Genomic DNA, 25,015 nt, shown 5'->3' with positions numbered 1-25,015 from the left:
ACCTGTTAAAATATCAACGTCGAAAAAGGCGGATTACTTTTTCACGCTGTAACGCCGAAATGTAAATATCGTCCGGCAAATTGTGAACACTCTATAGAACCGAATAATGAGAACGGTAAACATATTTTAGGACTGGTAATTCCTCCTTTTTTTGCGCCAAAGCAGAAAATAAAGAGTGGGGCCCCTCCTGCGATGATTTAACATAAAACTCGTCGGAGACGCAAACAGATACGAGGCGAAGTTTGTTAACAACAAATTCATTAAGTGACAGCAGGTTATATCGATCGCTATAAACCGTCATGACTTCTGCGAAGGTGTTGTTTGTATTGGTCGCGCTATTTGGTGTCGCGCTCTGCTACCGTAAGTACATGCTTCTCACAACCGCTTATACATTATCGTTTTCTCATGACTCATCGCGGAAAAAAGTCTATTTTAACCCATTTATTAACATAAAAGATTAGCAACGTTTAACCATCTCAGTTACATCATGAAAATTGCAAGAAAAACATTAAGAACTGAATTGTTTTTATAGTTCCATGTTTATTCTTTCACTGGACCGGACAAAATGTACAAAACTCTTCATTAATCTCGGAGAAAATCCATACCTCCAACAATTTAGAAGAAAAATTTCTTTAATAATATAAATATTGAACAAAGTAAAATATATGATGACCTTTTTTTCTAATTATAAGCTAATGATGATGCTGAAATGTTAGTTGAAAGATCAGTGAAGCGCAATTTATATGAATAATGATTGGTTATCTAATAGAAAATAGAATTTAGCAAGTTTACAGTTATATAGATCTATAAAACAATCAATTCCATGTAATATCTATATGAAAGGATCTTTAGTTAACCTAAAAATTGATAAAAACTGTGACTTTTTCTAAATATATATATGAAAAAATTGGGAAAGGATTAGAATAATCTGGAATATTCATATTTCACCGATAGCACAGTAGGAAAAAGGATAATATTACTGGTTTTGGTGTTAATTGAATTGTTTTCGAGATACCAGTCAAAGTAAAGTGTAAACACTGCTTTTAAAAAAAATTATTGACCTTTACACTTCGTAAAATATTACATATAAAAGAAGAACAATATTGCTAAACTCAATGTATATAAATAGTGATTGAATATTGAATCTAATAAGTTTACAGTAATCTAGGATGTATAAGACAATTAATTGTATCTAAATGATCATGTTATTATTAAAGAACCATAAAGTCTTAAACTTAAAGGGCTAAAAACTGTGAATTTTTCTCAATATCTACACAAAAAGCTGTGGAAATTCTCAAAATTAATTGAAATATTCATATTTCATTAATATTGCAGTTAAAAAAGGGTTAAATCATTTGTTTTTAGTATTAAATAAGTGTTTTCGAAATATTAATAATTAAAAGTTTAAATATTGTTTTAGAAAACTTTTACACACCGTAAAGTATTATATTTAAAGGTTAATAATATTATGTTAAGTTCCGTTTATTTAAATATTGATTATCCCTTTGGGAATAGAATTGGAAAAATTTACAGTTATATAGATATATAAAATTATTAATTTTATCGATATTCTCATATATTTATTAAAATGCTTTTAGTTAAGTATGAAAATAGCCAAAAAAACGTTAATTTTTCTGAGTCTGTACATGAAAAAATGTGAAAATTTGCAGAATAACGTTTATACCTTTATATTTCACTAATACCGTTGAGGAGAAAGGGTTAAAATCATTTTTTTGGTATTATAATTAATTATGTTCGAGATATCATTCAAACTTAAGTTTAAGCACTGTGTATTTTATATTTTTATTGCTATATTTTTAAGCATCAGTAAACTAAACTTACTTAATGAAAAAAGTGTTAGAATGACCAAAATTGTAAATTTTATTTCATTATACATATATATATATATACATATATGTATATATATATATATATATATATATATATATATATATAAATATATATATATAAAACTACAGTTCATTATACTGCCAAAATATATCACTTAACACAAAATAAATACTTATCACTATTGCTTTCAAGAATTTTGCATACGTCTGACTTTGACAGGCTCATTCGTTTACGTGTTCGAACTAATCAGACAGCATTGTGTCTCTTTTTAACTAGAATAAAATGAGAGTGAAAATATTGTCTGGTTTTAAAACGAATTTACAAATTGCGACAGGCAATACATTAAACATCTTGACGACGTAAGTACAAAAAAAAATTAAAAAGGACTTTATGCATATTATACATTATAAAACTTCTCATCTCAACTATATACGAAGAAAAATTTGGGAAATCATTCTTGCTTGAATTTCTACCAATATTTATCGAAGTTTTCAAGATGGAGAAAGCTTCTGAAGTAGAAAGAAGGTTGTAAAACAGAAGAATATATTGTTACCAGCTTATGAAGCATCAACATTTATACAAACTCTGATTAACATATCAGTATATCTTTGTTTAAATCGAATCAAAAAGAAAAATACCAATGTTCTTCCAAAATCCATTTTTTATTTTATGTACTGCAGGCATACCACCAAAAAAACCGAACCGCTAGGAATCGGTCGTTAATATTGGACTATAGACCTAAGAATACGGGAAAATCTGGCGGCTATTTAAATGCAAATCTGAATACACTCTCAAACACCAACAACCGGTCGAGTCACAACAGCATCACAAGCGTAAAAAGCGCGTTCGCCCCGTAGAAACTGTGCAAACATCTTAATTAAAATCGACAACTAGTCTAACCACTACGTCAAATGCTTGCCGGTATTTCGACACGTACCATCCGAACCGAATTTGAAGACATTTACATGTGGTCGTTCCATATGGGAATACCCTTTTGTTATTAAAAATGATATTGGTATACGATCGTGATAGATACTAGCGTTTTGGTCTTTCAATGTTCAAAATCCTTTTCCAAATTATCAGACCTATCAGATCTTTTAATGAATCTAATGGTTTTTCAACATTTCACAATACGATACCACAGAGACATGACGGTATGAGATGACGACTCATATGTTGGAACAATGAGAATGAGCAATCAGAAGAAGCAAGGTCTGGAGAATTCGGCGGGTGGTGTAGCACTTGTATGTAGTATGTTTTCACCGGTTTTGCAATTGTTGTGTCTTTGCTCGTATTTCGGTCGTTTTTCGCCCAGTACTCGCTTCAAATGGATTAATTGTCATTGATAGCGATCCCGATTGATGGTTTCATCGAGCAATGCCTTCAAATCGTCGTGTTCAAGTTTTTTCACCACTATTAAAACGTTGAAACCAGTTCATTCATCACATGTTGAAATAGACGGAGCACGGTGGCCATAAGATTCACGTAGCCTCTATCTTCAAAAAATTAAACTTTTGATGTAAAAAAATCAAAAAACTTCCCGCCAATGCGATTTACTCGATACAAATTCGGACATTTTCAACGTACTGAAAACAATTTTCGTTCACGCTTTGTCGTAGTGACACATACTGAAAAATGACGCTTCAACATGAAGTTCCAAATTCTTTAAAATTAATTTGTAGGCCTCATATAATTCCATCACTAGCATAAAAGAATAGTTCGAAACCCAATTACATGAAAAATAACCATATACCCAACAAATACTTTCGAAATAACATTTTAATATGATCGATAGTCCCAAAGCGCGTATTCGAACGGTTTTTCATTTATTTAGTTCGTGGAACTAGCTCGATTCGTATGAAACCCATCAATTGGAACTGCACTTTCTGAATAATTTTGCATCGACGCTGACTCCCGTTAATATGAGAGTTATAAGCGCATACAAAATAACAAGTCAATTGAAAAGTCCCCGGCCTACCATAGTAAAACACATTTTTTTTTTTTTGGTAAAATTAGTTTTTTTTTATTCAACAGAATTCCCTTCAATGGTGATACACTCGATAATATTTTTGTAGTACGACTTGTCCTTTGCTTCAAAATAGGCCTCTTCATTCGATGAAAATTTCTTCCCAGCGAGCATTCTTTTGAGATCTGAGAACAGGAAATAATTGCTGGGGGCCAGATCTGGAGAATACGATAAATGAGAAACCAAATCGAAGCCCAATTCATGGATTTTTGCCATCGTTTTTACTGACTTGTGACACGGTGCATTGTCTTTCTTTTCCACGGCAGCACTTTCTTTTTCTTCAAATGCGGCCGTTTCTCGGCGATTTCGTCCTTCAAACGATCCAATAACGCTATTACATAGTCGCACTCCTTTTTCAAGGTAGTCAATGAGAATTATTCCATGCGCATCCCAAAATACAGACGCCATAACTTTGCCAGCCGATTGTTGCATTTTCCCACGCTTGAGAGCGGGTTCATCGTGTACAGTCTACTCGGATGACTGTCGATTGGACTTCGGAGTGAAATGATGGAGCCATGTTTCATCCATTGTCACATATCGATGTTTATTATGCTTGATCATCTTCAAACACTGCTCCGAAACATTAACTCGTCGTTGTTTTTGGTCAAAAGTGAGCTCGCGTAGCACCCACTTTGTACAGAGCTTTCTCATGCCCAAATATTCATGAATAATATGATGTATACGTTCAGTTGATATCTTTAGAGTGCCTGCTATTTCATTCATTTCAAATTATAGTTATTCAAAATCATTTTGTGGATTTTTTTAATGTCTTCGTCGGTAACAACTTCTTTTGGGCGTCCGCTGCGTTCGCCATCTTCGGTACTCATTTTACCACGTTTAAACTTAGCAAACCAATCCTTGATGGTTGATTTTCCTGGGGCAGTGTCCGGAAACTTGGCATCAAGCCAAGTTTTTGCTTCGACTGTATTTTTTCCCGTCAAAGAGCAATATTTTATCAACACGCGAAATTCCTTTCTCTCCATTTTTTCACAATAACAAAAGTTGCTTCACTCAAAATGCTATAATTCACAAACTAATGATCAGACAGCTGTCAAATTTACACGCGTCTTTTGAGGGTTAAGGCTGACTAAAAAACATATGGATTTAATTCTAGTAGCGCCATCTATGTGTCAGGCCGGCGACTTTTCAATTGACCTGTTATGTGTATCACATTCTTTTTAATAAAATTAAACCGTCTAAATCGATGATGACTCGATATTTTACAGAAGCCGGCCAGTACGTACCAAAATCCTTCTACATTATCGACCAGTTCGGACGCAAATCTGACTTGGTGTACGTCAGGAACAGGAGAGACATCATGGAACCCCTACTGAGAATCAGGAGAGCAGGTGGATATGCCTCCGCTAGCAGTCACGCCAGTGCTTCTGCCTCTGCCAGTTCCGGAAGCGGTGGTGGTGGTGGTCAATATTATGGCGGTAAGTAACTAATGGATCTGTAAAAATAATTTTGATGAAAAAAAGATAATCTCTGTTAGTTTTCCGATAATAACGTCGATAAAAAGGCGCATCCACCATCAATTTATCGTATTTTTATTAGCTTCGGTTATACTGGCGAAACTTAAAATGCAAACTTCAAACCCTTAAACTAAATTAAATTACCATCCGATTAATTCATTTGTGTCAAAATCTATTTTAAAAATATTCCAAAATTGATGAAAATACTGAAGAGTGTTGATGATGTATTTCTAATAAAAAATATGTGTAGTTTAAAGAAGACAGATAATGGATGGGATGTATTCAACGTTGAGGAAACCCTGTACTACATTGAATGAGTTTGTTAATACTAATCAGTGATGAAACAGTGCAGAAAACACTTCTCAAACTAGGGATGCAGAAAAATATCGATGTATCGATATTTCCTCTGGAAAAAATTTCGATATTTTTTTTAGCTGATATTTATTCAAAATAAATTAAATATAATTTTTAATAAACTTAAAATTGGTACTTAAAATTGTTGGTGATTACTGGTACTTGGTAAAGGTTTGATGAATTTCGGTACTTAATCAGAACCGAATTAGAATTTAATAAAGTCTATAAAAAATATCACTATTTAAAATATTTAGAGAAAATATTTATATTTTTAGACTAATATTTCATAATTTTTTTGTAAAATATCGATATTTTTTTGCTTGTTGCAAAAAATATATCGTATTTTTATATTTCAATATCAGAAACTTATATAAGACACCTGTCATTACATAATGGAAATGTCATTACATAAAGAAGTCTTAATATATTTTTAGAGAAAATTAGTTATACCGTTCATGATGTGGATATTTAAAATATGTCTCCTCGCCCCTTAATCAACAAAAGAGAATTAGAAAGTTTCCAGCGGTGTATGGAATCAGCATTAGTTCTGCAAGAAAAAAATTTCAGTTCTTCTACCATAACAATATATATATAATTTGATTTTGCCTAAAGGTCATAAATATTTGGGTGGAAAATTTCATCAGTCATCAGAATCTTTACCACTGATAATCTTGAAAGAACTTACACTTAAAGAGAGTTAATAACAAAACAGAAACAAATAAAGATTACATCAGAACATTAATTTGGGTTTCACAAGAAGCAAGGGACCATAAAACAAGTACATAGACATAGTGCATAAAATAATTATGGCTTTTGCCAAAAGATATTCGGCTGAATTCCTAGATATATCTCAGCCTTTGAATAAAGCATGTCACATAGAGTTGCAGGTTAAATTAGAGAAACTCCTCCCTCGTTCTCAACTTCTCTCAATGTGCCTAGTACCAATTTTGTCTTAAAATTTGCTATATGGATATTTGCCCGAAGTCACGAAAGAGACTCACGAAATATTTTCTCATTGCAATTGAAGTTTAGATGATAAAAATGCAATAAAAAACATGCTGGAAACTGTGTATACCAATTTATGATCAGTCTAAATAAGACAGTGATCGATAGTCAGTTGATAGACTTCACCAGCAGTCAAAATGAATGCTATTTAGTGAGAATGAATATATTATCAAGAATAATCATTGACTAATTAAATAGGGACATGTTAATATTATTCTTATTTTACTTCCTTTGAAGCTTGAAGCTCAAAAAAATGGTAATAATATTGGTATCTTGTATTAAATTTCGGTGATATTCGAAAGAAAAATCAAAGATGAGCCAGCTTTTTATGGATGCTTTTTTTATCAGAAAACGTTCAATCAAACAAGTATTTCTTTAATTTATGTTAGAATATGACCTAGACACCCACCACAGATTGGAGATTTTTTTCGAAACTTATTAATAACTCAATGAAACAAGTGTATATATAAATAGCTGACTAGAAAAAAATGATTCCAAGGTAAATCCTACCAATTAGCGTTTATCAAGAGGTGTACAAAGCGTAGCATGTATTAATAATGATCCTACGTTCGCAGAAACGAGTAAAGTTCCACCGAAACAATAGACGCTGGTTTTTTTTTGCTTTACCTTCAAGTTGCTGGTTTTGTGTATGTTATACTGGCGAAACCTAAAATACAAACTTCACACCCTTAAACTATATTAAATTACCTTCCATCATTTGTGTCAAAATCTAAAATCTATTAAAAAAAATAGTTCAAAACTGACGAAAACACTGAAGAGTGTCGATGATATATTACTTATAAAAAATGTTTAAAGCTTCAAGAAGACAGATAATGAATGGGATGTATTCAAAGTTGAGGAAACCCTGTGTTACATTGAACGAATCTGTTAGTTCTAATCAGTGATGACACAGTGAAAACTAGGAATGCAGAAAAAATATCGATATATCTATTTTCTGAAAAAAATATCGATACTTTTAAAAACATTTCTTGTAAATATAATTGGGACTTAAATCAACGAAAACAACGAACCCTCGAGTCTAATGCAGTACCACTTAATTCTGTCTTGTTTGTATGACGAAAAACCAGGAATCATTTCAGTTGTTGTTTTCTTGTTGAAGTTAATTTTTGGTTTGTTTGATTTGATCTCTCAAAAATACTCTATTCTTATGTGTTTTCCTCTGATATCAGTTCAGAAATCATCACAAAGTATCGATTAGACGTAGTTTTAGACGTATCATTCATTTTAACGACTAGAAATAGTTTATTCATCAGCTGCTAAACTCTTTGAAAGTTCTTTGCGAATTTGTGGTGGGTTTTCATTCAATAAGTCTTGTAATTCATTGTTTCCTCCAGGGCTTCCTTTGTCATTGATTTCAAAACTAACTCTTAAAGCGTTGAAACAAACCCAACAATTGGGATATGATGGAGCAGCATCACCATACGTTTCTAAAAGTGTTTTATGGGCTTCGACAGCAGATATCTTCAGATCATACAACAAAAGCAATGCCAGTTGAAGCAGTGTTATTTTATTGGTTTATAATTTGTTAAAAATTCAATATTATTAATGTTTAAGATTTGGTATAAAGTGAAAAAAGTTGAAATATGAGGATGAGAGCAATCTGGCTTTTTCTTAGATTTTAAATCTTCTTTAATATGAATATACAATAAAGTACAATAGGAAAAAATTAACAGTTCTTGCATACTAAGGACATATATCAATTATAATCGAATTTTTAACGTTTTTCTTCGCGATACGAACCACCAGACTCATCGGTACCGTTACAGACGAACGGATCGATCGGAAAAAAGTTAATGGAACCGCGTTTTTTCGACGAATCTCACCGTTTCGTGGTCCCGAACCGCGGTGCCGAGAAGAAAAAACGTAATTGAAACCGTCCTCTGACGAATTTCGACGGGGATTAAGATGCTACATCGGTTACTGTTAAAGCAGACGTGATCGGTACGAAAGAGGACGCGAAGTACGGGCGCGTCATCAATGGATAAACGATCGGTCGCAGGCGATCTGGGAATGAAGAAGGAGACGAAGGCAGTAACGGCTTCGACGGTGAGGCGGACGAATTGCAAATCGCCGGTTAACTGTGATTTATTGTGCGAAAATAGTTTAGGTCTTCGCGGAAGATAAGTTTGGCGCATTGGGCTCACGTCACGATCTTAATTTAAATGACTACTGTTGATGGGAATGATGTTATCGCTCTCATCGATTATGCGTTAAATGATCTTGATCAGCCCAATAATGAAAGCATCGTGTTAACGTAAACACATAGCTTCGCGCGTTAATGTAAATACACAATTCGTACAATAGGATCAAATAGAACGCGCGGAAATGTAAATAATATGGACGCTCGATAATGGAAACATTACCTCAACCTAAACACACAATTCGTACGATAGAATCGAACAAAATTCGCGATAACATAAACAATAAATACCCCCGATAATGTAAATACTCGATAATGAAAACATTGCGTTAACGTAAATACGTAATTCGTACCATAGGATCGAACAAAATTCGCGACAAAATGATGTAAACAGTTCTTGGTGACGCATTTGGTTTTATGGCACTAGTTCAGTCCTGTTTCAGTTCAATTTAAGCTAGTACAATACACACATTTCCTGACAAACCGTCAGAACAAGTCGGATATCATCGCAGGCCTATTTCGCTGCTACCTACGATCTAAAAATTATTTGAGAAACTGGCACATAAATGGCAAATTTCGAAATCACCACTCAACAATCGACCAAGTGCACGTAGTAACGGAGGTTACTGAAAAGGCATTCGCAGAAAATAAATACTGCCCTGCAATATTGTGGCCGTCTCTTTCAAAGTTCTACGGTTAATTAACCAATCGCTACGTAACTAACGAAGAGCCACACGATCAAATAAAATGGATTTACGAAGTGATCCAAGATTTGACTTTAAAACATGAAATAAAGTTAATAAGTCACGGCAACGTGGAAGCGATAAAGCTACTGGACAACAGGCAGGAAATCAGAAGGTAGTTTAGTTTTATTTTAATTTGGAAAACACATAACATACTGATGTATTACTCTCGTACTCGCCTTGCTTGAATATTAATGCGAGTATAACTAAACAGTAGTAATAAATTAATTTATAAATTAAGACTATAGGATAAATCTGTAGAAGGAAGTGTTTAAAATTAAGAGACAAAATGAAAATTATAGACGAGGTTGCACTAGGTACGGGAGTGTCACTTGGAAGGAAATATAAACCTGTCAAACATCCATTTTACAAAAAACCTACCGAACATTTAGAGGTCATGGAAATACAAAAACTTTAAAAAAAGCAAAAGCGCGTAAAATATAGGATTCCCTTTAACGGTTAAATGAAAACTTCGTAGTTACTGATGGCTGGCTACAATTATTTAAAACAAGATATGGAATTCGACTGCCATCCATATTTGGTGGGAAATTAAGACAACCGTTCAAAGAATAATTGATAAAAACTATTAGCGAAGTAGACTTAAGACAAGAAAAAAATTAAAATGCCGATGAAAGTGATCTTTATTGGAAAATGTTACCGGAAAGAACATCCTGTCTCATTTGAAAAATCGGTTCCGTGTAGAAATCCGGAAAAACAACGAATTACGATTCTAGCTTGTAATAACATTAATGGTTCGCACAACATAATGACAATGATAAAAGGAAAAGTTAAAAATCCGCGCTTATTTAAAACTTAATATCCTTGTTGATTATGATAAAAATGTTTGATACGCAGATGATCGCTTTGTCTCTCCCTTCGCATATATTTAACCCATAGGTAAAAGTTTTGTCATGTATCTGCTATCGAACGTAATTCGATTAGTCTAACCAATGGAGTAGTGGAATTATAAGACCAAAGTTGTACTACCGAAAGTTTTTACTTTTATCTCAACTATCAAAAGAATCTTGAAGACATGGCAGAGTCCTTGTAACAGGTGTTTTAAATTTGCATATGTTCTTAATGAAGAAACCAGTCAAAAATGTTGGAACAGTGTACCAATGATGAAGATGACAATACAATGTAACAGGTCAATTGAAAAGTCCCCGCCCTGACACATAGATGGCGCGTGTATAAATTTGACAGTTCTCGGATCATTAGTTTATGAAATATAGCATTTTGAGTGAAGCAACTTTTATTATTGTGAAAAAAAATGTATAAAAAGGAATTTCGCGTGTTGATAAAATATTGCTTTTTGAAGGGAAAAAATACAGTTCCGGCAAAACTTGGCTTGATGCCGAGTTTCCGGATATTTTCCCAGGAAAATCAACCATCAAAGATTAGTATGCTTAGGTTAGACGTGGTGAAATGAGCACCGAAGACGGTGAACGCAGTGGACGCCCAAAAGAGGTTGTTACCGACAAAAACATTAAAAAAACCCACAAGATGATTTTGAATGGCCGTAAATTGAAATTGAAAGAAATAGCAGACACTCTAAAGATATTAACTGACCGTGTACATCATATCATTTACGAATATTTGGGCATGAGAAAGGTCTGTGCAAAGTAGGTGCCGCGCGAGCTCACTTTTGACCAAAATGATTCGGAGCAGTATTTGAAGATCATCAAGCGTAATAAACCCGAGTTTTTGCATCGATATGTGACAATGGATACAACATGGCTCCATTATTTCACTCCGAAGTCCAATCGACAGACATCTGAATGGACTGCATACGATGAACCCGCTCCAAAGCGTGGTTAAACGCAACAGTCGGCTGGCAAGATTATGGTGTCTGTATTTTGGGATGCGCATGGAATAATTTTTATTGACTACCTTGAAAAAGGAAAGACCATCAACAGCGACTATTACATAGCGTTATTGGACCATCTGAAGGATGAAATTGCCGAAAAACAGCCGCATTTGAACAAAAAGAAAGTGCTGCTTCACCAAGATACCGTGCACCGTGTCACAAGTCAGTGAAACCGATGGCAAAAATCCATGAATTGGGTTTTGAGTCGCTTCCTCATCCACCGTATTATCCAGATCTGACCCGCAGCGACTATTTCCTGTTATCAGATCTCAAAAGAATGCTCCCTGGGAAGACATTTTCGTCGAATGAAGGCCGAAACTGAGGCCTATTTTGAAGCAAAGGACAAATCGTATTACAAAAATGCTATCGAAAAGTTGAAGGGTCGCTATAATCATTGTATCACTCTTGAAGGGAATTATGTTGAATAAAAAAAAACTAATTTTGCCAAAAAAATTTGTTTTACTATGGTAGGCCGGGGACTTTTCATCAATTGACCTGTTATATATAGATATTACAGTCGGCATGTTTTTTATGGTAACATTTTTCTTCAGTGTCGATGATCCCAATTACTTAAAAACTTGTCTATCAAAACAATATGTCTGGAATTAGTCAAAAATTAACAAAATGTTTATTATTCATGTTTTTACACAAATATATATTGAATAGCCTTCAAAATGGGTCTCCAAATGTGCATTATGCTGACGAATAATCCTACTATCCAAAGATATATCTTAAAAGCTCTCGCTACGAGATCTTCTATCGCCTGAAAACGGGTGCCTGGAAGTGGAAATGTGGGTTTTGGGAAGGGAATGAAACCGACTGGAGATACGCCGATAGTTCTCCTACGCCCGCCTGTAAAATCGATCACGCTGCTCTATGTAACATTACGCGAAGCGTAGATATAGTTTGGATCGTTCAATTTGAGTCCTTCTTTGTCCCATTTTCTTTCAAATAATGTTAGACCAATGGCGGTATTATAAAAGACCTTTAGTTTTTAAGTTATAGAATATATTAATGAATAGATTTCTGTTTATTTTACATATCTTGAAAACTTTAAATTCGAGGCCAATATAATGTGGATTTTCGTTTCTATCACCCTAAAATACATATATATTGACAGTTTTATCTTTATCTTAAAGGTAAAGAATTTTGACACTTTTTCCGTATATATAGTCGTGAAAATTTGCGATTTTTTGCAATTTTCAAGTTTTTTCTTGTCATTTCCATAAAACTAACGATAGGATAGTCAAACTTACAGGAATTATAGAAAATTTTACGCTGAATCGAATGGTAGTACAACAAATTTTATACGCCCATTAATTTTTATGTTATACAATGGAAAATGTAAATTCAAAAATATTGTGGATTTTCTTTTTGTCACATGTTTTAAAAGATATACATTTTAAAGCAATATGGCATGAATTCTATCACGTCAAAACACATATGTTTCGACGATTGCATCTTTATCTGAGAGACAAAAAAAAATAGCTCCTTTTCTATATATATTATGTATATATAGTCATGAAAATTTGCGATTTTTTACCATTTTTAAGTTTGTAAAGCAAATAACCGCAGAAAAAATGAAAATCACAGGAATTATAAAGAATTTCATGTTGAGTTGGTAGTATAACAATATTTCTACAGCTTTTAGTTTTTAAGTTCTGCAATGAAAACTGTATTTTCGAAAAATTAGTAAATTTCTCTTAATGTCCCATATCTTTAAAATTATATATTCTAAAACAATTTAATACAGATTTTGATTTATTTCATCCCAAAATATATATACCTCATGAGTGTTATCTTTATCCGAGAGGTTATTTACCTTAAATTAGCATTTCTTCCAAATATTTTTCCGTAAAAATTTGCTATTTTTTACCGTTTTCAACTTTTTTTGTCACTTCCATAATCTTTATGATCACATTAAAATAATCACAAATTAATGAAAATCGATTTATAATGTGTAGATGATTAAATAATGATTCTCGAAATCTTTAAACCTGTGATAATGTATGCAATATGGGTTCACTCCTACACACTTACACAATTTATATCAGCTAAGCCTCTGAAAAGCATCCAAAAAGACCAAAAGCAAATTGCATCATAAAAAGGTTACAGAGAAGAGCATGGGAATGAATGCAACACTTCTGGGGGGCAGTATTTATTTCATCTTGCCTTAGGCTGGAAACTTAATAAATGATTTATTAACAGAGATATTAGGGCGGAAAAAATCCAGTTTCTCTGGCGCTTATTATTAAAATTAAAATATTGCTTTTTCTACAAAAAATAATGAGTTATATTAAAGTTTCTTTGTAATGTGAGACATTACACTCAAGTGTAATCACTCAAAATAACTATAACACGGAAACCATATGTTTATAGGAAATTATTGTTAAGCTGGCAACTTTAGTGTTTTTTACAACATTTTTTGGTTTAATTTTTCCAGGTGGTACTAATAAATAGTATAAATATAACATATATATTATAGTTTTTACGTTAACATTATAAATTATCAGTAATAAAGAGATTCTAACGAGATTATTAAAGTAGATAGGATATTGTATTTTATACAAAAGAATGATAACTACAATATATATTACCGTTCAATAGTTTGGAAACAATAAGGTAATTAACAAGTACGACAATAAAACAGAAAGGTTATGAATTATTACACTGAAATCTTAATCAAATCTTGGATTAATATTTAGTACAAAATCGAATACATTTTTCGTTATATTTTGACGTCATTTTAGTTTTAACTAGCGACCCGCCCCGGCTTCGCACGGGTGCAATGCTGATACTAAATTAAATACACTACAGAAAAAATATGAACGTTGTATATAAAAACATAGCGGCCCGCTCCGACTTTGCACGGGCATAAAATATATATGCCTATGTCACTCAATGAAAACATGATTAAAATCGATCCAGTATTTTTGGTTCATTCATTACTGCCCTTGGCCTGCACGCATTAAATTTGGAGTAAAACAATTCCTCTTCCCCTATACTTACTATGAAGATTTCCTGCTATCTTTGGAATATCTAAATTCATACAATTTTTATTACATTACACATTTTTAAACGCAAATTTTAAATTTGTAATATCTCCGAAAATATTTGTTTAATTTACATGCTCTAAGGAACCATATTGATCTATATTAATTGCACACTGTATTTAAGGTACTTAATTCGATAAGGATTAATGCCGTATTGCTTAAAATAGCTTCGTAAATAAGCCATTTTCTCACGTAAAAAGTAAACAATAAAAATGGTTAATGTGGGTTATCCCTAAAAGATAAACATATACCATCGCGGACTTTTTTGTAGACCTTTTTATGGTGTACAATACTGTAGTACATTAATTTGATCTAACTCGTAGGGTTAGGCAGCGTTTTTGCTAATTGCTAAATAAGCCTAAAAAATAGGTTAATTTACGACATCACGTTAGAAACCTCTAAAATTAGCAATGTTGCCTTAGTATATTATGCTTGTGTTATACATATAAACCTTCCTCTTGAATCACTCTATCTATTGAAAAAAACCGCATCAAATTCCGTTGCGTAGTTTTAAAGAATTAAGCGCACATAGGGATATAGGGACAGAAAAGGCGACTTTGTTTTATACTATGTAGTGATTACATGTTTTACTCGTTATTGTTATTAACTTATTTAAGTATTCGGTGCTCAGTGTCTTTCATTCACTTTGTAAGTATTCCCAAAACTGTCCTGGGCATCGATTATTTGGGTTTTTATCAAGTCCATCGCATAGTAATTCAATGGGATAGAGGTCTGGAAATTATGGAGGCCATTTTAATTTTTTTGTTTCGTTTTTTGACCAGGAACCTCTGGCATAATATTGACGAGTGTCTTGTTGAAAAATAAAAGTTGGGTCAGTTAGATTCACTACATAGAGAATTGCATGTTTCTTAAGGGTTTTCGAAAAGCTCTCTATCCAGTTTTCCATTAATTTTAATCTTATTGTTACCAATGTTTCCCCTACTTGAGACGCTAGGATGCTTAAGAGTCTGCATAGTGAACGTATTTGATGTTCGTTCGCCTTTTAATCAGTGCACAAAAACATGTCTGAAATTTAGACTCATCAGTCAACAGGGCATTTTTCCAGATTATAGTTTATCCAGTATTTAATTAAATATAAAAGAAATTATAAAAAAAAACGCCAATTCTAAGAAATCAACAATTGGCCATGAAACATGTTTCAAAATAAAGGAGCAGTTGATAAGAAATTAGTAATTTTGTTGATTATTAACAACCCAAAATAGGATGTTTCCTATTTTTTCAATAGTAGTGTATATACGAATGGTATTTTTATATAAAATAATTGATAAAGTTTAGTTTTTTGTAAAATTGTTTACTTGGTAGGTGTTTTTCATTAAAGGCATTCGAACTGAGTTAACATGATTTCCACTCGTCGGTCAACACTGTAACTTTTCAAATATAATAGCTGAAGCTTCATCGACAGTCGAAGTTCGAGAGCCCTTTTTAAAAAACTCATTAAAGCACCAAACTTTAACTGATACTTTTTTTTATTTATTATTTAATTAATACATTGTTACTAGTCATTTCCGCCTAACCTACAATTTGTCTTTATGGTAACTTAAATCTAGATTTTAACTGATCCTAATTTATAGGTGACTATGTACCAAACGTTGCCCAAGGTCTGTCACAGATCCACGGTCAGGTACAAGACCTTTTGAATAACATCGCGTCCGGTGTGGGTAAGTAAAGAGTTTTTCCTTGCCTTGGACTGTCTTCACACAACACACAACTATCTCTCAGAAAATAATCTCAAACTTGAAAATTAACCATTCAGTCGATCGTATATTATGTAATGAATCGTGTATTTCGCAAAAAAAATCGATTACTTCCGTTTATTTTTCGAAAAAATTGTGAAGCAAATTTTGTTCCTCACTTGAATGGTTTCTTTAGTTTTTTTTTTCTGTTGAATTCTTCCTAGAAATACACCAATTTTTACTAGAGAACGTATAAAATAACGTCTTGTTCTTAGAATTGGAGCTATTTTATAAAACTAAAAAGGATCTAGACGATGATAATGTATATTAAAATTTAACTGACATGAAATTTCAATTAAATAAATTCAATAAATGAAAGGGTTTTTTGTGTTTCTTCTTTACTTCAATGACAATTTACTTACATTTTACTTTACTTACAATGATTGTTAGTAATTCTCAAAAATATCACCATAAAATGATGAAACATTAGTTTCTTATTTCGAATATTGCTAGTGGAACAACGTCAGAATCTTTACTCTAATAGTTTTTGGTGACTGAATGATATTTTATAACGTTCAGAAGAATCATAGTGATTTTACTAAAGATACACTAATTTCTACTAGATAATATACAAAATAACGAAAAATGGGATTCTAGACGATGATAATTACTATTGGATTTAATTGCTATGAAATGTCAATAAAATAAATTCCATAAATGAAAGGTTTTTTGTGTTTCTTCATTTCTTCAGTGATTCCTAATGAACAGAGACCTTTTCAGTTTTCTTTTCTTGGTGATTTTCAAAAATATTATCAATTTTTGCTAATTAAATCATAAAATTAGGGTCTTATTTCAAATATATGCCACTGGCACATCATTATTCCAATAGCTTTTGATGACAAATAAGTCTCTTAATCCAAGAAATCGTATATTATAATGTTGAGAATAATGTTATGTTTTCTGTAAATACTTTGTCCATTAATCCAATAAAAATTGCATGTTACTTTTGTATTAAAAAACATCTTCTTCGTTCTTCTGTGGACCGTTTTTCATACTAATATATAATGCATGATTTTATTACATAGTATATAGTGTAAAACCATCAAAAGCAAAACCTTTCCACGACAAAGGCAAGCTAAAGACTCTTTTACCCAAAACTCACCCCTGCACAGTTCCCCTCTTATCTTCGGAGACTTGCAGGTCATGGGCAACTAAGCGACGTTGTCACATTTCGCGTTTTTCCCGAAATAATCCCACAATCGCCTTCGTTAAGTACTGAATACGTCGAATTTCTAGGTGCAGGTGCTCCCCAGGCCTTCGCTGGTGCCTCTTCCAGCTCCAACGCCGGAGTAGGTGGATACGGACCGGCCTCAGGACAGAGCTACGGTGGACTCGGATCAGGACACGATGCAGGATACAACGGGTAAGGGTTTTTAGTATCTACGGTTAAATATAGCCGCGATGTCATTGTTTTTATTTGTCTGAAAAAAGAAACAAGTTCGTGATTCAGACTGAGCTGCAAAGGTGAATCATCGCAAAACAGACAACAAACAACAGAACTAGTGGCAGTAATTGCTTGTATTCGTTCGTTACATCATCTAAACCTAATTAAAAGTATGGTATTTCACTGGGTTTCCTGCTGTCATAACGAAATAATACGTCAGCTAAAAAATCCTCGGTCTATATTTTATTGTTATTGGCATGTTTGATGGTATTAAAAGAACTTTTAAAGCTAAAAATCATCTATTCGAATAAAAGAGAGTAATATTGTAAAAAAGTACTAGCGGTTTGCATGTATTTTGATCATAATTTCGCTTTAAAATGACATCTTTTTAAGAAAAATTTATTACATTATTGTCGTTCTCGTCATTTTCTACAATTTTTTTCTATCCTTGGCAACATGATAATACTGTGTTGAAAGAATGACACTGATAATCCAATCATCGACCCATTTTCACATTTCTTCAGCATTTCAGCTTCAGCAAAAGCTGTTAATGTCTGGCAAGTACCTTTGGTGCAGCAGAACTTTGCACTAGTTTGGTAGCGTGTAGCTGATTGTTGCCATGCAAAAGTATGTCTTTGTGTCTATTACTCACTATTGTCAGACTGACGTTGGTATATATCTGAAATAAAAGTTTCATTCCGTTTTAGCTGCTTCGTAATAGCTGGGATTTCGTCCAATAAGTCTTGTAATTTATTGTCTTCGAACTTTGTTGGCCCTCCAGGTCGCTTTTTGCCATTGACATGAAAATAACCACTTCTAAATGGTTGAAACCAAAACCGATAATTGGGATATGACGGAGCGGTATCACCATACGTCTCTAAAAGTGTTTGATGAGCTTCGACAGTAGATTTCTTCAGGTCAAACAACAAAAGCAGTGAATGTCCAAAATACAATGTTGGGCGTTCTATGATTAGCATCTTTACTGAATAGCTCGATAATAATAAATGGAAAACTGTTTTTTTGTATAGAAATATCAAAAACATCGAATTCAGCAGTTATTTTAAGTTATTTTACGATTGTTTTCATTGATAAGCTACAACAATCTGTATTCTTGTACTGCATTGATTGTTTATGAATAAATTCATTAAAACTCAACATTTTCAGTGCCGAAGCTAACTAGACATGTACATAGTTCTATTTAATTTTACTCATATATATGCAATCAATGTTTTTTTCTGGCAAATCATTTAACCACCCAGAAGATGGACTTCACTACAGACATATGTCAAGAAATCGTGAATTCCGTTTCAAACACACATATCCTAACTGTTACAATCTACGTTCTTGGTCTGTTCTTCATTTCTCCACTGTTTTATATGTTAATTGAATAATTTTGCTTTCAGTTCCCCTCTAATCATCGCATATAAAACAATTGATTGTAGTTTTATTACTTTGAGTACAAACATAATTTTCTTTTCCTGCATTAATGATACTTGCTTTATGTTGATGCTAATTAATTTTGTATCCACATGGCTTCTTCATGCGGGGTGTATCCTAAACAACCAATATTTATATTAACCCTTAGGACTTTCTATAAGCATAATTGAATTATAAATGAATATAGCACGTCATTTCGATATCATATAGATGCTTGAAGAAGTTTAATAATTTTTGCTTGAAACGTGTACAGTTTCCAAGGCTTTTCAAAGTGCGAGGTCATCGAATTTAGTGGGAGAACGTCATAAAATCGATAAAAACGAGAACTTCTCCCTTCGAATTGAACACGTCCCTCCATTAACTGGCACTGAGTGCGAAAATTCGATCCATACACATCTAGGACTCGGTCTAAATCCTGCTTTTATCCTATTTGGCTGTTGTATTATTTTGCTAGACGTTGGTAGGAGACTTATTCTTAAATAATTATGTTCGTTTTTGAACAGAAGTACCTCAATTAATGCACATAGTTATAGTAATCACTGGAGCGGTAATATAATAAAAACAATAGTGTTACAAAATAAATAAATTAACTAATTATGACAGTTATTCATGGTTAAGAAAAGAACAAAGATAGTGTGGTCGATTGATACTATTTCAAGACCGATGACAGATTCAAAGGAATCTCAAAAGTCACTGCTTTCTAGCATTTTATTAAATAAATGAACGTTATTTTCCAAAAAAAAAAACAAATACTCGCTTTACATAGATGATTATTGGTCTTTCCAGTTTGATCGCTGCAATTCCTAATAAGTAATCATATTTTCCCATAATGCAGTATTATCACGTGTACAAATATAATTACGCCGTTTCCTGGATAAATAGAATTTGATTGCTACATTTATGTCGAAGTATCATCCATCCAACACTTACAACATTCACCCATTCTTCAAATAGAGATCGAGCAATTTATTAGACAGTGACAGGAGATGTTGATTTGAACGTTATCCAATCAACTATCTTCATCATCTTGGAAGTACCTGCGGTTCCCCTGCTGGCGTACCTCAAGGTTCCCCGCTGGCCCCAGCCATATTTAACCTCTTTATTTCAGATCTGCCGAGAAAAGAGCACATTGACGTCGCGTTTTACGCTGACGACACTGCTTTCTTCACGGCCGCTAGGTTCGAAGTTACAATTCATGAACGTCTACAGAAGCAGCTCGATCATGCGGTCAAGTGGTTCAAATTCTGGAGGTTGCAAATCAACCCCCTGAAAACCCAGGCCATCATTTTCCATAAGAAGCGTTGCGCACTGCGCTTCTCGCAACTTAAGATCGACACCGCAATAATTCCATGGCTGGATAACGTCACGTACCTAGGTCTTCACTTCGACTGGCGGTTCGGTTGGCATTCCCAAATCCTGCTTTCTGGATTCCAAAAAGGTTCGGGGATAGCAAACCTGCTATCTTCTCTGATCTGCCCTTTTAGCAGACTTCCCATCTCAACCAAATGCTTATTTTACAAGATGTTAATTCGGTCCGTACTCCTCTACGCATCTAATGTCTACTTCAAGTTTGTTACACCCAGCCAGCTCAAACGGCTTCAAGTTTTCCAAAATAAGCTCCTCAGGAGAATATTAAACGAGAATATTAAACGCTCCATGGTTTGTCAAAAATAATCAAATTCATAGGGAAACTGACACTCCAGAAAACAAACACTTCATATCTCAATCATTCCACAAACAACAACTCAGCTCAAGTTCTTCTTAAAACGCGCTTGTTCGCGAGCTGGTCGACATGCTGGGAGCTTAGCACCGCGTCACTGCCAGGCTCCCCCCTTTTCCAGGCTGAAACGACCTCATCCGTCGCTACAGTCATAACTTTTGCCCCCATACAACAGTACCCAGTTGTGTGTTAACTCAGGTTCGCGAATCAATAGAATCGCCGGGCCCTCGTGCCCAATAACGGCTGCCCGATCAGCGGGTGCCATTTCCCCAAATTTAATGCAGTAGCAGTAGCGATCCACAGGGGTCAACTGTGAGGCGGTTTCGGTTTAGTGTATTGGTAAGCCCAGAGGCAGTCCCACATAACCCGGTCCAACATGTCACTCCAGGGCAAGTCTCCGCGACCAGGTATGCGTCATGCACTCCACCGCCTGGTTTTTAGCCCAGAACAAAAAAAAGGAAGAAACAAGAATATGGTCAATTAATCATGGACATGAAAAAAAGAATCAACGATTAATATGGAAGAAAAACGTAGAGAAAAAGAAAAACAGGCAACAAATCTCTCAAAACTAAAAATTGTAACATTAACATCATGTTCCCTAGGCTATTATTATTACATGATTGATTTATAGCATCTTAATTGACGCCTCACTGCGCTAATTGGTGAAATATCAGCGGATCTTGGACGCTGTCCTTGATAAAGGTCATCCCATCAAACAGCGAGCATACATGAGCCACGACCGACTGGCCGCGAATCGAGCCGTCCGCGCCATTGTTTTGTTTCTGAAAAGAGCTATTCGAATTTAATTAGCGCTAATTGAACGGGCACGACGTCGCTCGAGCATTTCTTGGGAATTGCGGATTTTCCCGATGGTTCCAGCACGAACCAAAACAAAGCGCCGAGAGAAAGGCATCATCGCCATCATCATCATCTGTTTTGCGAGCGATGATCGTGTCAAAATTATGCGGGTATGCGCTTTGACTCGCTATTTATAAGTAACAAATCAGGTAACATAGTTAAGTTCACGGTCTGCAACTGAGGATCTATATAGGCTTGTTTATATAATACGAACGTTCAAGCGATGATCTATGCGCTAAGGGTTCTTCTGATTTTATCTACGTATCTTTTAATATAACATTTAAATATAAATATAAATAAATTTACACCATGCAGTCATATGTTTTCGATCTAACATTTTTTACCATAAATATTATGAACTAAATGAAATACATTTTAACATGTCCTCATATAAATATTACCTTTTTAAATAGTGTAATGAATGAATAGTGTGTGTCATCTATTTTCATCATTTGGAAGTATCAGTTAGGTTACGCTGCATCCATTCGAACTACACTCAAAAGACACCAAGTTTTGTTGATTAAACTGGTTGCTCGAGAGCTTTTCCATCCCAGTACGTCATTCAACTTTATCCAGTGATCAATATATACGTATATATAATCAAATTTTTCATATGCAGTCATATGTTTTCGATCTAACATTTTTTACCATAAATATTATGAACTAAATGAAATACATTTTAACATGTCCTCATATAAATATTACCTTTTTTAATGGTGTAATGATATTGATTTTAATGCATCCTATTCATCTATTTTCATCATTTGGAAGTATCAGTTAGGTTACGCTGCATCCATTCGAACTACACTCAAAAGACACCAAGTTTTGTTGATTAAACTGGTTGCTCGAGAGCTTTTCCATCCCAGTACTTCATTCAAATTTATCCAGTGATCAATATAACGTATATATAATCAAATTTTTCATATGCAGTCATATGTTTTCGATATAACAACTTTTTATTGATTCATTCATAACTAGCGCTGGGAAGTATCGACTGAAAACAGTCGAAACAGTCGACAATCGCAAAACAGTCGATAATCAAAAGACTAGCGATTGAAAACAGTAATTACTACGAACCCTTTCCTATATAAATATAGATTTATGTAAGCATAAATTGGGTGCTTTTTGGTCAAGGTCGCGGCTATGACGACAGAACCAGAACGTTAAAAATCAGTCGCATGAAACTAATAGAACCAAAAATTAGTAACTAAAAGTACACGACTGAAACAGTCACTGGTAAAAAGTACTAAAATCAGTCGAAAATAGCGACTGAAACAGTCGATAGTAAAAAGTAGTCAATTACTAAACAGTCGATAGTCGATTTCAGTCGATAGTTCCCAACACTATTCATAACAAAAAGAAATAAATTTTAAAATGTTCTCATATAAACATATTTTTTTAAAGAAATAGTGTGAACTGGTAGGTGTTGTTGAGACCTAGTGGAACCAAGAATATTCATTACTGATTACTTCAGAAAACTAAAAACACATTCATAAAATGGTTTTTGAACTACCTTTTGAATTAGTTTGAATATTAATTCTATTTTATATGAAAATTTAGTGATGAAAACTTAGCTCAAGTCTAACATTCTAACATCAGAGCCTTCTTTTTGCGTCTGTTTTAAGTATGACTTTGCCAACATAATTCCGAGATGATAAAGCCTTGTTGTTGTTTTGGTTCTAACAATCCAGCAGATAAATCTAATAATTCAATATGCCAGATTCTTCTCCCATCTACCATCAGTTAAGTCAGTTGATCAATGTTAATCAATCAAAGGTTACCATTTTTTCTTTTAATAATCAGTTGCTTCGATATATATCATATTTTCTGACTGATTACCACTTTCTTCCTAATGAAAACGTTCTAAAATATTTCGATTTCGATTTTTGAATAGAAAAATGGCTGATAATAACCTCATTCAAATCCTTCAAAATTATTTTACAATTATGAATAAATCTATCCACATTTTTACAGAAACGTTTTACGTATATTTAAACGTTATATATTAAATATATTTCAATTTAAATTTACATATCAAAATCTCTTTGACAATCCAGTTTTCCTAAAAATTCATTTAAAAATCGAATAAATGTTTCTGTTATATGCAGGAAGCTGTGACAAGCATTTCGTTAATTGTATTAATGCAATCAGCATCCAATCAATCGAATTCCAACTGGTATTATGTCGAATATTTGTGAAGAGACCTTGATATTATTATTCATTGAACAACTATTTTTAATTCTTCTGTCAGTTGCTATAACTGCAATTGGGGTTTTGATGACATTAATAGAGGAAATACGAGTACATACAGTATCGTTGAGTTATGCTGTTCAACAAATAATGCGTCTTTTCACGTGGTAGTTCAATTATAAATAATCAAAAAGATCCTCCGCCAAAACATCAAAATACATGATTTGCCACTTTTCTTTATTGTCGTATTCAATAGAAATTTTATAATTATAATACACAGTATAACCGAATATAAAATGAGTTTTACAATTCTAAAAATAAATTTAAAAATAAAATGTTGTTTATAAATAAACGTATCATTGAAGAATGATTAAAGATCAATATAAAGGTCATTCAGATGAGATGAAACAACCTTTACACAAAGAGATCTTTCCTTTACACAAAAAACGTTCGAATCTGTACAGAAAAAGATGTTTTTCTTGCAAGTAACCGTCTTGTTTAACTGAAATCGTGAATATTGTCATAAACACCGAATATAGTCGAAATTCGGAGAACCCAAAACGAGATATACCAACTATCGAAAACAAATATTTGAGAAACTAGGAGGAAACAGTCTTATACCTAGCACCAGTCGACCTTCTCTCCGTCGAGAAGGAACCCGACGCTAGAAAAAGACAGTAAAATCAAACTTGTACGTGACATCATCGTCACCATCAACGCAATTATACCAAATACACGAAAAATCTCATTATCATCTTCTGAGGCGCGTCGTGTGACTTCGAATTCGACAAAGAATTAATTAAAAAACCACCGTTCATCGTTATCTAATCAGTATTCTCTCTTTGCAGACCCATCCTATTCTCCAGATTCGGTGAAGCCGAAGGAAGCGGAATCCACGTTTCTGGACAGGCAGCAGGACCCAACGCAGCTTTCTCATCCAGCTCGTCGTCGGTAGACAGCGATGGAAAAATCAAATACTCAGTCCAATCGGGCAAATATTAATTGCCCGATCACCTCTTGCCGTTTTATCAAAAAAAAGCCATAAAATTCGAATATATCCAAATTATAATATCAGATATATATAAATTCAGATTAATGATAAGTAAATTTAAAATAAATAAAAACTATCTAAAATAA

At 33.5% G+C, this 25,015-nt stretch overlaps 2 protein-coding genes across 5 annotated transcripts; one reads left to right on the top strand and one right to left on the bottom strand.

Annotated features, from left to right (window-relative positions):
• The first annotated feature begins 170 nt into the window (after nucleotides 1–170).
• On the top strand, nucleotides 171–25,015 carry LOC143203631 (uncharacterized). 4 transcript variants are annotated; one of them, XM_076415866.1, is made up of 5 exons: nucleotides 199–360; nucleotides 5,104–5,313; nucleotides 16,128–16,214; nucleotides 17,532–17,652; nucleotides 24,727–25,015. In XM_076415866.1, exons 1-5 carry the CDS (start codon nucleotides 300–302, stop codon nucleotides 24,878–24,880), a joined length of 633 nt encoding a protein of 210 aa, XP_076271981.1. In that variant the 5' UTR covers nucleotides 199–299; the 3' UTR covers nucleotides 24,881–25,015. The 4 variants fall into 4 exon arrangements, with proteins under 4 accessions (XP_076271983.1, XP_076271981.1, XP_076271980.1 ...); XM_076415865.1 differs by having other exon boundaries at nucleotides 17,526–17,652; XM_076415868.1 differs by lacking the exon at nucleotides 16,128–16,214 and having other exon boundaries at nucleotides 171–360.
• On the bottom strand, nucleotides 5,104–10,232 carry LOC143203632 (uncharacterized). Its single transcript, XM_076415869.1, has 2 exons — nucleotides 5,469–10,232; nucleotides 5,104–5,365 (listed from the first exon to the last, which is right to left on the bottom strand). The coding sequence occupies exon 1, from the start codon at nucleotides 8,865–8,867 to the stop codon at nucleotides 8,523–8,525; it is 345 nt and encodes a 114-aa protein (XP_076271984.1). The 5' UTR covers nucleotides 8,868–10,232; the 3' UTR covers nucleotides 5,104–5,365; nucleotides 5,469–8,522.

This window comes from Rhynchophorus ferrugineus, unplaced genomic scaffold (assembly GCF_030347505.1).
Source record: "Rhynchophorus ferrugineus isolate W39M unplaced genomic scaffold, kcgeb_rfMv2 rfM10, whole genome shotgun sequence".
NCBI lineage: Eukaryota > Metazoa > Arthropoda > Insecta > Coleoptera > Curculionidae > Rhynchophorus > Rhynchophorus ferrugineus.
The sequence above is the reverse complement of the archived record's forward strand: the minus strand, read 5'-3'. Positions and strand labels throughout refer to the sequence as shown.